The 15,675-nt window shown below is 41.3% G+C and overlaps 1 protein-coding gene across 1 annotated transcript; it reads left to right on the top strand.

Annotated features, from left to right (window-relative positions):
* Window positions 1-2,266: 2,266 nt before the first annotated feature.
* LOC120988878 (L-serine dehydratase/L-threonine deaminase-like) lies at window positions 2,267-15,675 on the top strand. The gene is made up of 8 exons (XM_040416628.1): window positions 2,267-2,303; window positions 8,878-9,036; window positions 9,487-9,526; window positions 11,520-11,659; window positions 12,604-12,695; window positions 12,804-13,031; window positions 14,307-14,431; window positions 14,988-15,675. Exons 2-8 carry the CDS (start codon window positions 8,884-8,886, stop codon window positions 15,194-15,196), a joined length of 987 nt encoding a protein of 328 aa, XP_040272562.1. The 5' UTR covers window positions 2,267-2,303; window positions 8,878-8,883; the 3' UTR covers window positions 15,197-15,675.

Genomic DNA, 15,675 nt, shown 5'->3' with positions numbered 1-15,675 from the left:
ACCCCTTTAAGTGTGCTAGACTTAATAGGGTTAGGTATAAATGTCTTGGTGTGTATGCAGTATGTGACATATGCATCAGTGGCATGTGAGCCATGTATAAGTGTCTTGTGTGCCACATGTGTCCAGTGAGTGATTGGTGTGCGCTGCATGTGTCTTGTTTCTCACTGAAATAAGTGCAGGATATCCATATATGTGTAAATTCTGCCACATGTACAGTACAGACCAAAAGATTGGACACACCTTCTCATTCAAAGAGTTTTCTTTATTTTCATGACTATGAAAATTGTAGATTCACACTAAACGCATCAAAACTATGAATTAACACATGTGGAATTATATACATAACAAACAAGTGTGAAACAACTGAAAATATGTCATATTCTAGGTTCTTCAAAGTAGCCACCTTTTGCTTTGATTACTGCTTTGCACACTCTTGGCATTCTCTTGATGAGCTTCAAGAGGTAGTCCCCTGAAATGGTTTTCACTTCACAGGTGTGCCCTGTCAGGTTTAATAAGTGGGATTTTTTGCCTTATAAATTGGGTTGGGACCATCAGTTGCGTTGAGGAGAAGTCAGGTGGATACACAGCTGATAGTCCTACTGAATAGACTGTTAGAATTTGTATTATGGCAAGAAAAAAGCAGCTAAGTAAAGAAAAACGAGTGGCCATCATTACTTTAAGAAATGAAGGTCAGTCAGTCAGCCGAAAAATTGGGAAAACTTTGAAAGTAAGGGCTATTTGACCATGAAGGAGAGTGATGGGGTGCTGCGCCAGATGACCTGGCCTCCACAGTCACCGGACCTGAGCCCAATCGAGATGGTTTGGGGTGAGCTGGACCGCAGAGTGAAGGCAAAAGGGCCAACAAGTGCTAAGCATCTCTGGGAACTCCTTCAAGACTGTTGGAAGACCATTTCAGGGGACTACCTCTTGAAGCTCATCAAGAGAATGCCAAGAGTGTGCAAAGCAGTAATCAAAGCAAAAGGTGGCTACTTTGAAGAACCTAAAATATGACATATTTTTAGTTGTTTCACACTTGTTTGTTATGAATATAATTCCACATGTGTTAATTCATAGTTTTGATGCCTTCATAGTCATTAAAATAAAGAAAACTCTTTGAATGAGAAGGTGTGTCCAAACTTTTGGTCTGTACTGTATGTTTGTGCTTTTTGCTGTGAATGTCGGCCATCATACTTCATCTTTAATATTTCTGTTATCACTGTGTGGGCTTATGAACACGATTGTTGGATGTAGTCTGTAAATTGTGGATCTGCATAACATGGATACTGGATGTGCGCATTCCACATTATGCGGAACAGAACAGCAGGTCTCTAATAGAACAGTCCTGCACTATATTCGAAATATTTGCGAATTAGCGAAGTTGCGATATTCGCAATTAATATTCGCTATTCAAATATTCGAGCTCAACACTTATCCTCGTCTGTAATGCCGACAATAATAGGACATGTTCTATCACTTTGCAGAACGGCCATGCGGACATACAGACGTAGAATGCACACGGAGTCATTTTTATTTTTTGAAGCCCCATTGAAGTGAAGTGAACGTTCTGCGTGGGGAAAAAATAAGTTTGTATGCAGGAGCCCTAAGGTGGGCCCCTGATTCAGTTACACTGTTGGGCCCTAAGTACCCCAGTCCGATACTGTACATAAACATGTTGTTGCAGTGATATCATGCTGAGGAGGAATTGTTTTTACCTTATTTTTAGGACTCTCTGTAGGTACAGCATTCCTAGGTGTTTATCTGCTCTACCTATTCTACAAGAACATACTCAAGTGTTTTTTTTTTACAGACAGACCTTTCACACAGCCCCCAGCCCCTCTGTTCCCTCCCTGGGGACCTAAGGAGTGTCTTTTATCTCTTATTTTACTGAGAGGCTCCTTCTCCCCCTCCTCTTGTTTACTGCGTTCTCCAATAACCAGTCTGACCAGCTTGAGCCGGTCTATGAAGAAAACAGCAGGACAACCAGGGAAGGGGTAGTGCCTTTAGACCTGCAAAAAGGTCTTTGCCCTCCTTTTGGTAAATGAGCCTTAAAATAGCCAGCATATCCTTTAGCTGCTTGTTTCCTCCCACCACTGGACCCTTTTGGTATTGTCTAAGACTAACATCTCCTTTAGCTGCAAAGTCTGCTTTGGGCGGGTGGGGGGTGTGCTGGGGGTGTGTTTCTAACAGGGCTCTGATTGGTGCCAGGGAATGGTCCTGGTCCTATAAGTTTATCAGTGTGAAGCATCTTTCCCTAAGAAGCAAGCAAATCACATTCAACTACAGCACCTATCATCCAGCAGTAGGTGAGCTACATTGTACCTTCATCAGTCCGATTCCATTTTCCTTTCTACTACGCTTTCTTATATCTGAAATATTTACTCATTTATTGCAACGTTGTTTCAAATATATATAAATATTGCAAAAAAATATTTTCCCACAATCCTAAACTGGGCATCTACCACATTATGCAGTGAAACAGGCAAAAGGCTGTATTGATGCATAACTAAGATTTGCCTTTCAGGAACCTTGAAAAGCTGGGTGACAGAGCTTGTGGTAGCTTCAATACCAGCCATTCTTGACTTTGACACATTCTACCCAGAAAAGGATTTTAAAGGGGAGTACTCCCACAATCTACATGGAATGAACATATTTGTGACTGCAGATCAGATACATACAGGTGTCTTAGAATTCTTGTTTTTAGCTCTTAATTTTTGGGGGATTTTTTTTATTTTAAGCTTTTCTGGTCTCCCTTCTTTTTTTATGGAATATATTACATTTCATCTTTGCCCGCTTTTTGCATACATTTAACAACTAAAAGATCTGTATGTAGATATTGGGCGATTTACCAATAGTGCGGCATCAAAATGTGGCACATCTCACTAGACATGCAAGACACTTTTTCGTATATATCAAAAGTCACATAATATTTTGGGCATAAAATCCAACTGAATTCTGGTAAATAATACATTATTAATGCACAGTACGTCAAAGCGGGTTTTTGTCTTATAAAAAAATAGAACTGTAATTCACTGCACTTACTTGGCTGGCCGGCGAGAGGTCTTGAGGATCAAAATCTTTGAATACTGATGATCCTGCTTGCAGCTGGCACACCCACAAGTGCGATATGGGAAGTTTTTCCTGGTTCCTAGGAAACTTTAAATACAAAGTAGAACATGGAGTATCTAGAATCTTTTAGTCCTGTCTACAAAGTGTTTTCATGGGAAACGCGTCACCAGGATGGCTTCACATGGCGGCATACATTAATGAGATCGTAAACCATTTCACTTAGTATGGAATCATTGACTATAATGAGAAACAGGAATAGATTAGATAAGAAGTTACATATTACCTGTTTCTAGATTAAATGCATATAAGGTGACAACAATATAGACTTACTTCACAGTAAAATGTGTGACCTCTTTACATTTTTTGTGTTTTTTATTACTAATAATTTTCATATGTAGGTTTGTACAGGCAACATGTCAAAGGTTAAAGAATTCTTTTTCTAGATGGTATCAATGCTGTACAACGTGCACTAATGCGCCACAAGAGGGCAGACTTGTGTAATGACTGATTTGACTTTGGGAGCTGGTTTTAGGCAAATGCAAAGAAAATACAGTGTTAGTTAAAATGGCAGAATGTGATTGTTTGTGGACCTGGTTGAATATAAGAACTGGGAATCTTTGGAATAGTCTACCTCACGTGGTCACCACAGGAACAGATTAAAAAAAAAGCTTACATGAATTCTTAAAACGAAAGGGGTTATACCATGATTGGTGTAAAAATGAAAATCAGGCATCATACAGTACATGACAATACCGTTCTAACAAAGCTAGAACCAGCCCTGTACCTCACATGGATCTAGAGATCTCCCAATTCATTGTTCCAATTGCTCTGCTTAATCATCTTCAGGCTGACAGCTCAGGGGGCATGTCCTTTCTGCTGAAGCTATGTCCCTATTACTGCCACAGCTTCTAGCGGAACATATGGCTGGTAGCAGTTGAAGATTTAAACTGAGCACGTTCAACCAGCTCAATGAGACAGACAAAAAATAAGGCAAAGAACAAATAGCATGTGGCACTATACAGGTAGATTTCAGTGAATAGCTAGTCGCTATACAACATTTTTTATTACATTGTCAGGGATATAAAGCAAATGCTTTATATAAAAGAAAGGATCAAAGGAAACATTTAAAAGGGAATTAATCCTAGAGGTGGACATATAAAACACCTCAAAAAGAGTTTGTCGTTAATTTAATCATATTGTGCAATCAGTAAAACATGGTACAAGCGTCTATGCAAAAATATAAATTATTTATTATACAATATCTTAAAATACAATCAAAGCTTAATCAATATAAAATTCAATAATATGCAATAACACGCAGTTATATGTAGTGCCCTAAATTCACCACTAGATGTCTCTAACACAAATACCAGTGTTCCTTAAGGGACACTGACAGGCCCTATAAACATATTTAGATATTCATATGCTGTCATAGGTCTTATAATGTGTATGCCAATCATATAAGTGTACCCCTGTCCGCATTTCAAACACTGTAAAATCAACTTTATATTCATATGTGAATCACTTGCCTATATGCCCAAGGGGCGGTCTTTCTCCTGCATTTGTGCCCAGCCGCGCCCCAACTGCAATTTCCCAGCGCCGCCCAGCTCATTATTATTCACTGCGCTGGGCGCCTTTTCCAGTCCCTGATGCTGCGAGATCCCGCGCATGCCGAATAGAAACGTATGGGCATCGGCCTCACTTGGAGCTTCTGCGCGTGCGCCGGATACCTTACCCGGCACCCTCACTCGCAGGAATCGTAGTGCGCCTGTGTCCCATAACGTTCAATGCGGCGGCTTCAGCGTCTCCTGCGCAGTGAATAATAATGAGCTGGGCGGCGAAAGGAAACGGCAGTTGGGGCGCAGCAGGGCACAAATGCAGGAGAAAGACCGCCCCTCGGGCACAAAGGCAAGTGATTCACATATGAATATAAAGTTGATTTTACAGTGTTTGAAATGCGGACAGGGGGTACACTTATATGATTGGCATACACATTATAAGACCTATGACAGCATATGAATATCTAAATATGTTTATAGGGCCTGTCGGTGTCCCTTTAGGGTACTTTCACACTTGCAGCAGAGGATTCCGGCAGGCAGTTCCGTCGCCGGAACTGCCTGCCAGATCCGGCGATCTGGAAGCAAACTGATGGCATTTGTCAGACAGATCCAGATGCGGATCCGTCTGACAAATGCATTAAAAAACCGGATCCGTCTCTCCGGTGTCATCCGGAAAAACAGATCCGGTATAATTTTTTTTTGCATTTTTAAAGGTCTGCGCACGGCAGAAAGCCGGATCCGTTTTGCCGGAACACTTAATGCCGAATCCGGCACTAATACACTTCAATGTAAATTAATGTCGGATCCGGCATTCCGGCAAGTGTTCAGTATTTTGGCCAGAGAAAAAAACTGCAGCATGCTGCGATAATTTCTCCGCCCTAAAAACGTAAGAGGGACTGAACTGACGCATCCTGAACGGAATGCTTTCCATTCAGAATGCATTAGGATAAAACTGATCAGTTTTTTTCCGGTATTGAGCTCCTGTGACGGAACGCAATACCAGAAAACTAAAATGCTAGTGTGAAAGTACCCTTATTACCTCTAAAACATAATATGTAATATAACCGTCTCGACCACAATTATGAGATATACTATCAGTTGAAACAGTAAACGCAATAGTGATTAGGGTGGATACGAACCCTTGCTCTGCTCAAACTATGACCAATCTCCGATATCAATATTAGATCTTTTATTCAGTAATATGCATCTTTACTGAATAGTGATAATATTGATGTAGCACTTTTAACATTATACATCCGCACTAAAGCGGGGAGTTACTAAATATCAGGCCGATTAATTAAATCAATACTACACATAATTTTGATTATTTAATTTTTTTTGCCTTCCTCTGGATCAACTTGCAGGATAACAGGCCGAACTGGATGGACAAATGTCTTTTTTCGGCCTTATGTACTATGTTACTATAATAAAGTTATACGTTACCCAAGAATGCAGATGATATGCAGGGTCTAAGGGAAGTCAGCTCTAATGTCCGTTCTAATCATTGTGATTTTTCTCCTGGGGTCTCTCCTTTTTTTCCCTCCTGTATGTGGTTTATTATCCAAAAACTTATCAGTTAGACACACCTTCCTAGCTTAGAGTTTTCCAATCATTATTGGTTAGGCGTGTACATATGATAACGACTGTGATGTCACTGTATTACCCAGAATTCATTTCTGCTGTTGGTGTAATGTTACTTATTTATACCTAGGTGGCACTATTGCATAAGTTACTAGCATCATTACCAGTAAGGGTTAAATGTCCAGGTCTGACTTCATCTTACATTCCATAAACATAACATATGGAATCCTAAATCAGAGCTAAAGGGATTAACTTTGACACATATACCAATTAAAGCATAGACATTAGGTGCCAGTTTAGACATCTCCTAAACTATCAAATTTATGGTACCGATAAGAATATAATAGACCTTGTACTCTCACAGAAATGTGTGTCTCCGGTGTCACTACAACGGGTGATTGATTGTTAGTTAAAATAACACTGCCTTCCCTGAATGGAGACTTATTAACAAAGTCTATACTTAAAATTCTTCTCATCATATTTTAGGAGTACATGCGTTCCTAGTGAGAAATATATAAGATAATAGATGCATTGACGTCCTTCATAATATTTAACAATATAAAACAATACATACACTCACCTAAAGAATTATTAGGAACACCTGTTCTATTTCTCATTAATGCAATTCTCTAGTCAACCAATCACATGGCAGTTGCTTAAATGCATTTAGGGGGTGGTCCTGGTCAAGACAATCTCCTGAACTCCAAACTGAATGTCAGAATGCAAAAGAAAGGTGATTTAAGCAATTTTGAGCGTGGCATGGTTGTTGGTGCCAGACGGGCCGGTCTGAGTATTTCACAATCTGCTCAGTTACTGGGATTTTCACGCACAATCATTTCTAGGGTTTGCAAAGAATGGTGTGAAAAGGGAAAAACATCCAGTATGCGGCAGTCCTGTGGGCAAAAATGCCTTGTGTATGCTAGAGGTCAGAGGAGAATGGGCCGACTGATTCAAGCTGATAGAAGAGCAACGTTGACTGAAATAACCACTCGCTACAACCGAGGTATGCAGCAAAGCATTTGTGAAGCCACAACACGCACAACCTTGAGGCGGATGGGCTACAACAGCAGAAGACCCCACCGGGTACCACTCATCTCCACTACAAATAGGAAAAAGAGGCTACAATTTGCACGAGCTCACCAAAATTGGACTGTTGAAGACTGGAAAAATGTTGCCTGGTCTGATGAGTCTCGATTTCTGTTGAGACATTCAAATGGTAGAGTCCGAATTTGGCGTAAACAGAATGAGAACATGTATCCATCATGCCTTGTTACCACTGTGCAGGCTGGTGGTGGTGGTGTAATGGTGTGGGAGATTTTTTCTGGGCACACTTTAGGCCTCTTAGTGCCAATTGGGCATTGTTTAAATGCCACGGGCTACCTGAGCATTGTTTCTGACCATGTCCATCCCTTCATGACCACCATGTACACATCCTCTGATAGCTACTTCCAGCAGGATAATGCACCATGTCACAAAGCTCGAATCATTTCAAATTGGTTTCTTGAACATGACAATGAGTTCACTGTACTAAAATGGCCCCCACAGTCACCAGATCTCAACCCAATAGAGCATCTTTGGGATGTGGTGGAACGGGAGCTTCGTGCCCTGGATGTGCATCCCTCAAATCTCCATCAACTGCAAGATGCTATCCTATCAATATGGGCCAACATTTCTAAAAAATGCTATCAGCACCTTGTTGAATCAATGCCATGTAGAATTAAGGCAGTTCTGAAGGCAAAAGGGGGTCCAACACTGTATTAGTATGGTGTTCCTAATAATTCTTTAGGTGAGTGTATGTCCTATTGATTATCTTATACTAAAAAAAACTAAGGTTCATTATATGTGTATACAGACAGCACAGATTTTCTGCTTCACCAATAGACATCAACTGTAGGGGTAATTAGTACCAGATACGTCTAGAGAATATCCTTATATCAGTCATAAATCTATAAAGAGACAAGAATGACTCTTCTCAGACTGGCACATCTATAGAGAATAAACCTTATGAACAGTGTCCTTTCCATGAACCTATTTCGGACAACTTTAAAAAATACATACCAAAATGGTGAATATATCACAATATGGCCTCTTATATATAATCAAATCCACTATAATTATGATATTTTGATATAAATGTTTTATACCTATGAAAAAGCACAACAACATGCAATTACAAAAGCATTCAGATCCAGGTACTGGCTTGAAAAATGTAGAATATGCTTTGTGACAACCCCTGAGATTTCTTGGATCTTAATATTGATAACCTATCCTCAGGATAGGTCATCAATATCAGATCGGCGGGGTCCGACAAGCGGCATCCCCGCTGATCAGCTGTTTGAAGAGAAGGCTGTGCTCATGCAAACGCAGCCTTTCTTTCATTGTTTACCTGCTCACTATCGACATTGCAGCAAACAGGTGTAATTACAAGAAGTCATCCCATTCACTTCTATGGAACGCTCCTTCCTATTCTAGTGTATACTACAGAGCCGTCCCATAGAAGTGAATGGGGACGGCTTCTTCTAATTACACTGCTCACCGATGAGATGTCAACGGTTAGCAGGTAAGGAATGAAGAGAAAGCAGCGTTATCCCAACCTCTGCCGATCTGATATTGATTACCTATTGCAATTAGCCATAGAAATGACCTGTTATATTTTCTTATCCTTCCACAGATCAAGATGCCAGAAATGAGCAGTCTTCATCTGAACACTCCTCTAAGAGACAGCGTGCCTATGTCCAAACTAGCTGGTACCAAAGTGTATCTAAAACTTGACAATGCCCAGCCAACAGGGTCCTTCAAAATCCGTGGAATTGGACATCTCTGTAAAACAGTAAGAAAAATAATAATAATATGTGGAAACAGATGCATTATAGGAACTACTATACCAGGTATTGATCTATCTCCAAAGGGTGCACAAAATTAGATTTCGATATCAGAGGCATTTTTAATAAAAGTAATTTAAACATCCCCTTTATTCTGGAAATCAAGTGTATGACTCTCTGTATGACATACTTGCCACCCCAGGTTTGCCTGGTCCTGATATCGACCCACTGTGGGCTTTATGAGAACTGTAAGGGAGCTCCAATCTTGTACATAGGCTGTGTCTGGTATTGCAGTTTAGCATCTTTCAAGTGACCCCCAGGTCCCATTTAATGACATTATTTGAAAAGGCTTAAGATATTATCAAGTATTTGTGTGTGGTGGTGGTGGTGGGGTTCACGATCTGTATTGAAGATTTTCTAATGAAACAAGCAGAATGAATTGTGTATCTATCTTACAGTGGGCAGAACGAGGCTGTAAACATTTTGTATGTTCTTCAGGTGAGTTTCTCTGTGAATTCACTTTTTTTTTTTAAAGTACAATTTGTCTTTGGACATTTATATTGTAATGCCGGGTGGATGTCAATGTCATGTGCTATACGTCATAAAGAACAATGTAAGACAGTTATGAAGCCCCTTCATTCTCACAGTCAGTGGGGCTTTCAGCTCATGGACCTCCATTGGTCTTTTGATATGGCTCCATTACAGTTTTTACTTAATTTAGTCATTTTAATAATAATTTCACCGAATTCTAGTTATCTCATAGGAAGCACATACATTTAAGAAAATATACTAACTATATACACTGCTCAAAAAAATAAAGGGAACACAAAAATAACACATCCTAGATCTGAGTTAATTAAATATTCTTCTGAAATACTTTGTTCTTTACATAGTTGAATGTGCTGACAACAAAATCATACAAAAATTTAAAAATGGAAATCAAATTTTTCAACCCATGGAGGTCTGGATTTGGAGTCACACTCAAAATTAAAGTGGAAAAACACACTACAGGCTGATCCAACTTTGGTGTAATGTCCTTAAAACAAGTCAAAATGAGGCTCAGTAGTGTGTGTGGCCTCCACGTGCCTGTATGACCTCCCTACAACGCCTGTGCATGCTCCTGATGAGGTGGCGGACGGTCTCCTGAGGGATTACCTCCCAGACCTGGACTAAAGCATCTGCCAACTCCTGGACAGTCTGTGGTGCAATGTGACATTGGTGGATAGAGCGAGACATGATGTCCCAGATGTGCTCAATTGGATTCAGGTCTGGGGAACGGGTGGGCCAGTCCATAGCATCAATGCCTTCGTCTTGCAGGAACTGCTGACACACTCCAGCCACATGAGGTCTAGCATTGTCTTGCATTAGGAGGAACCCAGGGCCAACCGCACCAGCATATGGTCTCACAAGGGGTCTGAGGATCTCATCTTGGTACCTAATGGCAGTCAGGCTACCTCTGGCGTGCGGCCCTCCAAAGAAATGCCACTCCACACGATTACTGACCCAATGCCAAACCGGTCATGCTGGAGGATGTTGCAGGCAGCAGAACGTTCTCCACGGCGTCTCAAGACTCTGTCACATGTGCTCAGTGTGAACCTGCTTTCATCTGTGAAGAGCACAGGGCGCCAGTGGCGAATTTGCCAATCTTGGTGTTCTCTGGCAAATGCCAAACGTCCTGCACGGTGTTGGGCTGTAAGCACAACCCCCTTCTGTGGACTTCGGGCCCTCATATCACCCTCATGGAGTCTGTTTCTGACCGTTTGAGCAGACACATGCCCATTTGTGGCCTGCTGGAGGTCATTTTGCAGGGCTCTGGCAGTGCTCCTCCTGTTCCTCCTTGCACAAAGGCGGAGGTAGCGGTCCTGCTGCTGGGTTGTTGCCCTCCTACGGCCTCCTCCACGTCTCCTGATGTACTGGCCTGTCTCCTGGTAGCGCCTCCATGCTCTGGACACTACGCTGACAGACACAGCAAACCTTCTTGCCACAGCTCGCATTGATGTGCCATCCTGGATAAGCTGCACTACCTGAGCCACTTGTGTGGGTTGTAGACTCTGTCTCATGCTACCACTAGAGTGAAAGCACCGGCAGCATACAAAAGTGACCAAAACATCAGCCAGGAAGCATAGGAACTGAGAAGTGGTCTGTGGTTACCTCCTGCAGAACCACTCCTTTATTGGGGGTGTCTTGCTAATTGCCTATAATTTCCACCTGTTGTCTATCCCATTTGCACAACAGCATGTGAAATTGATTGTCACTCAGTGTTGCTTCCTAAGTGGACAGTTTGATTTCACAGAAGTGTGATTGACTTGGAGTTACATTGTGTTGTTTAAGTGTTCCCTTTATTTTTTTGAGCAGTGTATTTGAGAACATTTCAAATGGAATCTATTGTTCAACCATGAAAGTTCATTTACAAGTCTTCATCATGACATAGAAATTAACCATACAGGGGGGTACATAACTAATCGTGTGGTTTCACGTATTCTTTTTTTAGGAGGCAATGCTGGCCTGGCAGCCGCTTATAGCGCCCGCATGCTGTCCATCCCTGCCACTGTTCTCGTGCCAGTTACTACTCCAAGCTTCACCATTCAGAGAATCAGAGATGAAGGTGCTACTGTCTGTGTGGTGGGAGAGGTGGGTTCATCCTTCCTCATCTGCAGATAATGAAAAGACACAAAAAGCAAAGAGCATTAAAAAAAATAATTTCAAAAAGTATTTTTTAAAAACTGCCCCAATATGAACAAGATAATAGATTATCACTGTGTGCGGATATAAAAAATGTATAACTGTGAATGTTTACGTCTGCTGTTGGTTCATATACATCTTCTGAGTCTGACCACACCAATATATCGCAAGGCGATGATACTGTGAATGACCCATCAGAGCTCTGGATAACTATAGTTCCGACCCAGAAAAGGACAAGCCCTTTTACATGATCTGATGATAGGGAATGAACTACTCTCAATCTTGCCACCAATCACCCAGCAAACAGTATGTAAACAGAGGATTAGTTGGGAGTCGGGACAAACTATAGTATTACCAATCGGTCATCCTCATATTAAAGGGGTTTTCTGGTACTTAGATATTGATCACTTATCCTCAGGATAAGTCACAAATATCAAATTAATAGAGGTCCAGCAAGTGGCACCCCCACCGATCAGCTGTTTTGGGCAGTCACTGATGCCAAAGACTAAATGGTGGACGAAAGTGGAAGCACAAGGTTTCTTCTACTGTAGTGGCCAGGCAATGCTGAAGTACTGCAGCTCAGCTCCCACTCAAGGGAGTCTTCCATCCACTGTATAGTATCTGGTGTCCGCAGCTGCCGTAAATTGCTGGTGGGGAGTGCTGGGTAGCAGTATGTCACCAGTATGAATGTCTATAGAACATAAACATTAATGCTGAAAATGCTAAATTTGGCACAATTCCTTGTCATGTTAAGGATGCCCTTTATTCCATCAATGTTTATGGAAAATTATTGCAAATTATTGCAAATTTCTGCAAACCCTTCCGTAAGTAAATAGCAAAGCTATGTAGCATGATATAGCATTTAAATTTCTTTGTCCCATTTCTCCACGCAGATGCTCGATGATACAATTGAGCATGCTAAGGAGTTGGTGAAGAATAACCCAGGATGGGTGTACATACCTCCATTTGATGACCCTTTAATATGGTAAGAAAATCGTTTTTATTAAATATAGTCATAATTTATGACACAACTTAGGCAAACTGGGTCCTAGTTTATTAACTGAAATTATTGTTTGCAACACCTTTTTCATAGGGAAGGCCACACTTCACTGGTAAAAGAAATGAAGGAAAGCCTTCTTTCAAAACCAGGAGCAATTGTTCTCTCAGTTGGTGGTGGTGGTATGCTCTGTGGAGTAGTCCAAGGTCTCCAGGAAGTGGGATGGAATGATGTTCCCATAATTGCAATGGAAACAAAAGGCGCTCACAGTCTTCATGCTGCACTAGAGGAAGGAAAACTAGTGACTCTTCCAGAAATTACCAGGTACGGATATATATATATATATATATATATATATATATATATATATATACACACACACACACACACACACACACACACACACACACACACACACACACATACATATGCAACATAACATGTACCCTGCTAAACACTGAAATTGAAACACCAAAAAGGAAAAGTTGTGGAATTATGGAAATCACAGGATCCATAGACATGTTAATGATATGCAAATTATAAGAAATGGAAACAATATTCAAAATATCTTGATTTATTCAGTAGCGAGTATGAGTGCCACATACAGAAATATACACACTTAGAGGCTGTGGCATGTTATCAATGAGGTTATAAATATGTGTCTGAGGAATGTTCTGCCACTCTGAATGCACTTGGGCACGCAGATCATCAAGATCCACTGTTGGTAGCTCCCTTTGCAATTGCCGACCAATAACATCCCATAAGTGCTCGATGAGAGACAAGTCCAGAGACTATGCAGACCATGGTAGCATGTTTAGTCCACGTAGGCTGCTCACCGTATGATGAGAAACATTCAGTTAGTTGAAAGATGGCTCCTGGGACACTGGTTTCACAGCCAAATCTATATAACGCTGAGCTGCTAGTGTACCTGAAGTGCCATACATTATATGCCACCCCATTCCCATAATCTCAAGAGTAGGACTGTTGTGACTTTCCCTTGTGAAGGCCTCTTCATGGTGTTGCCCACTTGGTCTCCAGCCCAATCTCTAGCTACTATTGCATCTGAGACAAGAGAGGGACTCATCGCTGAAGAGGATAGACCTCCATTCCATCCTACATTGTTGTCTTGCTATGCACAATAATAGCCGTTGAGAGCGGTGGCATGAGGTCATTAGAACATCTGTAGGTAGACCTCTACCTCATACCCCAATGTCACACATACACCTTCCAATGGTTTGTGTAGACACTATTTGCCACCCTAGGCTTGGAATGTGACATCCAATTTCACTTGCAGCACAGAGTGGATTACTATGCGCCATTTTTGTAATCACACAGTCCGCCTCAATGATACATGTAGGTAGCCATGGTAGAGACAGGTTGGTAGGGCCAATCTTAAAGTAGCTGTGTGGCCTACACAATCAAGAACATGTAATCCAGAGTCATTAAGGAGGGTAGCGACCAACACAGGACAAAACTAGCTGTGTTAGGAGACTCAGAGATAGTAGTAGGGATCACTAAAAGGAAAATGCCATCAGGTTTGGTTTCTTTAAAGGAAATCTATCCTTTATGCACTTCAGCACAGTTTTTTTCCTGTTTTAGTGTGGCTAAGACATTGGGAGCCAAGACCGTCGGCGCACAAACACTTAAAGTGGCTAAAGAACATCCCGTATTCTCGGAGGTCATCTCTGACCAAGATGCTGTGATGGCCATTGAGAGGTTCCTAGGTAAGCAATTACGCAGAGTACAACTCATGCTACAGCAGGCATAATAGATTATAAAATATATAAATGAGCATTATGTTAAAACTGTTAATACCATACCATGGTGCAGAGCTAATTGCCACATCTGCTCTTCAATATTTATTTCTACAATATAAGTTAGTTACTCTCCTGATATACAGATTATACATTATAGCACTCTTTTGGAGGGGAAGGTGTTATTAAAGGAATTCTCCAGGCCTGTACCTAAAATGGGTCTTTCAGCTAACCTGTGGCACTGCATGATGTACATGCAGCTGAACAGGATGAATAGTGAGCATATCCAGTTGGGATGTCAGAGGAGGAGCCCGCAGCCAGTCGGGTGGTCATGTGACTCCAGTCGGGATCGTCGAATCGGCAGAGATGGAAGCATTAGTACTGCTGAAAGTGTATGCTCTCCAGAGGTTAGCTTAAAGAAAAGGCCTATTTTAGGTACAGGACTTCAGAACCCCATTAATTTATAGCTAAACGTCGTAAGTGGGTAGATGCATTTTGATGACTTACCTGTTGTCCATTTTTCTAGATGATGAGAAAATGCTTGTTGAACCAGCGTGTGGAGCTGCCCTTGCTGCGGTATACAGTGACGTGATTGGGAAGCTGCAGAAGGAGGGCAAGCTGAAGACAGACCTCTCATCTGTGGTCATTAATGTGTGTGGTGGGAACAACATCACTCTCAAACAACTCTTCCAACTTAAGGAGCAGTTGGGCATGGAGTATGTCAGTGCTGCATAGGAAAAGACCGTGCTTGCTAAACATTCGGACTAAGTCACTGTATCAGTCTGCAGGGAATCTCGTCAACTCAAGGCATAGGAAGAACTGTCAAACATGTTCTTTCCAAACAAAATTCAGGTTCACTGTTCAATATAGGAGTATGGCATTATCTGACATCCCTAAACTTGTCCTCAGATGGCTGTGTTGCTGACAGAAGGTGATGGTTACTGAATGCCAGTAACGTGTATGTAACTCTGTGCTACACATCAGTACTCCTCATCTGACCTTATCCTCTAGCATCCAGAGACCAGGACAGTTTTAGTAGAGCTGTAGAACCCTTTGTTAGAGTATAGCATGGATTGTAATGAGAAGAATACTGTATTTATGTAGGTATTACAAAGACCACAGATGTATGAGAAAGCTAATAAAGGCTAGCTGAAAGGAAATATTTCAATGTAACCACTACCTCTATATTATGTGAAACATTACTGTGAAGACAT

Source organism: Bufo bufo, chromosome 2, assembly GCF_905171765.1.
Source record: "Bufo bufo chromosome 2, aBufBuf1.1, whole genome shotgun sequence".
Taxonomy (NCBI): domain Eukaryota; kingdom Metazoa; phylum Chordata; class Amphibia; order Anura; family Bufonidae; genus Bufo; species Bufo bufo.
This window is presented reverse-complemented; position numbering and strand designations above follow the sequence as displayed.